We start from the raw sequence: 2,751 nt of genomic DNA on the forward strand, positions 1-2,751 counted from the left end.
ACGAGGGGGGAGGAGGGAGGAGGGGGGAAGGGGGAAGAGTGGAGGGGAGAGAGGAGGGGGACGAGGGGGAGGGAGAGGAAGGTCCCACCACTGCCGTGGGCCCCAGGCTCCCCACCCACAACCTTCCCTCGTTCCTTCCCGACCCGCGCCCCGCCCCACTGCCCCAAGATCCCACCAAGTCCATCCAGCCCGGGCCCCCTCGCGTTCGGATCTTCAGAGTGCCCAGCGTGCAAAGCCAAGGCTTTCCCTCCCGAGAAGCAGTGAAGGGAACCCAGGCCCCAAGGCACCCACCGCCGCGAGCCCCTCCAGCACAGAAGGGCCGTCCGCGCCCCACTACACGTTTCTCCAGTCTCTCCCCACGCCTCTGAGGACAGAGGTCAGTTGCCAGTCCTCGCTGCCCGCCTCGGAGCGGCCTCCTGAAGGCCGGAGAGCTGCGTCCGGGGGCCAGGTACCGGCCTGCAGCCCCGGGGCTCTGGGGGCGGGGCCGCGGATCGACGCGGGCGGCGACGGCAAGAGGCGCGGCGGGGGCGGGCCGGGGGCGGGCCGGGGCGGGGCGGCGGCAGACTGCGGAGACGCGGCGGCGCGCGGGGCGGCGCAGAGCGTTCTCGGCGCGGCGCGGAGCGGAGCTGACCGCCGGGCGAGGGGCCGCAGGGGGAGCGGACCGGGCCGGAGCCGATCCGGAGTTGAGCCGGGATCGGGCCGCGGAGCGGGGCCCGGGCGAGGAGCAGCCATGGCGCCGCGCAGGGCCGGGGCCCGCGCCGCTGCGGACAGCCTGGGTGCCGAGTAGCCGGGCCGGAGCGCGGGCGGCGGCGGCGGCGGCGACGGCGGCGGAGGCAGCTGCGCCCGTGCCCCCCGCTCTCCAGGCCCCGCGCCCCGCGCCCGGGCCGCCGGCGATGGTGACACATGCGGCGGCGGCGCGCCGGCGGCAGGACCATGGTTGAGCGTGCCAGCAAGTTCGTGCTGGTGGTGGCGGGCTCGGCGTGCTTTATGCTCATCCTCTACCAGTACGCGGGCCCGGGACTGAGCCTGGGCGCGCCTGGCGGCCGCGCGCCGCCCGACGACCTGGATCTCTTCCCCACGCCCGACCCGCACTACGAGAAGAAGTACTACTTTCCGGTGCGCGAGCTGGAGCGCTCGCTGCACTTCGACATGAAGGGCGACGACGTGATCGTCTTCCTGCACATCCAGAAAACGGGCGGCACCACCTTCGGCCGCCACCTCGTGCAGAACGTGCGCCTCGAGGTGCCCTGTGACTGCCGGCCCGGCCAGAAAAAGTGCACCTGCTACCGGCCCAACCGCCGCGAGACCTGGCTCTTCTCCCGCTTCTCCACGGGCTGGAGCTGCGGGCTGCACGCCGACTGGACCGAGCTCACCAACTGCGTGCCCGGCGTGCTGGACCGCCGCGACCCCGCCGCGCTGCGCACGCCCAGGTGAGCGCCTGCAGCCTGCTGCGCCGTCGGCCCGGGACGGCGGGGTGCCTGCTCGCGGCCGCTCCACCGGGCCCGGCCCTCGCCGGACGGACCTGCGCCCACCCTCGCCCCCTGCCCTCTTCTCCTGCCCTTTTGGGGACCCCACTCGCCGTGGCCCTTCTGGACCCTCTCCTGATCTCAGGGCGTCCGAGCCCCCAGTTGGTCCGCCGCGGTCCGCCGCTCGAATCCCGTTCTCACCTCCTCCTCTGTGCCTCTTTACTTTTCCCCACCACCCGGCGGGCTGCGCGGAGCCTGGGCTTCCCGGGGTCACCGCCCCCTGCCCGCGGCCTGTCACCTGTCGTGACCCAGCTCTGGGTCCAGGCTGGCCTGTGTCGTCGGGCGGGAAGACGGGTTCCAGTGCGAGTGTAACCCACCTGGAGTGCTCGCTTTCCTGCGCCGCCCTCACGCCCAAATCGGAAGTGAGAGAAGTGAGGTGCCTCTCCCCCTGCACCTGCGGGGCCCCCGGCCCGCCAGCCTGCCTCGAGAGGGCTGGGGAGGAGCTGCCAGGGAAGGGGGCTGGCTCTGCCGTGCCCAAGTGTGCAGGTAGAACAAAGGCCCGAGTGTCCCCTGGGGCTGGGGGCAGGGAGAAAGCAGTGCTGCCTGCCCCTGCGAGTTGGGCCAGAACCAGGCGCAAGCTCGCTCTGAAAGAAGAGCAGACGGAGGCCTAGGGCAGGTTGTGGGGAGCTGAGCTGGCTGGGGGCACCTATGCAGCCAGGTTCCTTACCTGAGGGCCCCCATTACTGTGAAGGTTGGGAGCACAGGGCTGACCTGTGTTGGGGGACAGCTCTCCAGGGAAGCGCTTTGTAGCCAGAAACACTCTCTCTCTCCCCACGGTGCTGGGTTTCCAAGGGTTAAACTTGGGAATCTTTTTCTCCTGTTCACGTGGGTGCCCTGCAGGGCCTTCTCCCTGAGATGCCTGGGCTGGGAAGGTCCAGAAAGGAGGTTTTCTTGCCGGCCTTTTGTTTATCTTCCTTGTTTGCCTCAAGAGTGCGTTCACAGGCAAGATGGGCGTTGGGGAGCTGTGTGACCCGTGTAGCTGAGTTCATCAGCACTCCTGGGTCGAAGGTGCAAGGTCTCGGTGTGTTTGGGTGATGAAGCTTTGGTATCTGGCCAGCTCGGAGCTCTCCCTGCTCAGCCTTTCAGTCCTTCTACTGTTGTCTTTCCCAGGTGGTTAGGAAATTGGGGCCATAGAGCTGCGGGTGCGGGGTGGGGGGGGGGGGGGGGTCTTCCCCCTTTCCCTTGGCCGCCCCCCCCCCAACAGGCGCTCCCCGCCTTGGCAATG

The 2,751-nt window shown here is 70.0% G+C and overlaps 1 protein-coding gene across 1 annotated transcript in view; it reads left to right on the forward strand.

Annotated features, from left to right (window-relative positions):
• The first annotated feature begins 903 nt into the window (after window positions 1-903).
• The window catches only part of HS6ST1 (heparan sulfate 6-O-sulfotransferase 1), a 42,364-nt gene continuing 40,516 nt past the window's right edge, over window positions 904-2,751 (forward strand). The window contains exon 1 of the mRNA XM_007461292.1: window positions 904-1,430. Coding sequence (XP_007461354.1) covers window positions 904-1,430 — 527 coding nt within the window. The remainder of the gene's footprint in view (window positions 1,431-2,751) is intronic.

This window comes from Lipotes vexillifer, unplaced genomic scaffold (genome assembly GCF_000442215.2).
Source record: "Lipotes vexillifer unplaced genomic scaffold, Lipotes_vexillifer_v1.1 scaffold158, whole genome shotgun sequence".
NCBI classification, from domain to species: domain Eukaryota; kingdom Metazoa; phylum Chordata; class Mammalia; order Artiodactyla; family Lipotidae; genus Lipotes; species Lipotes vexillifer.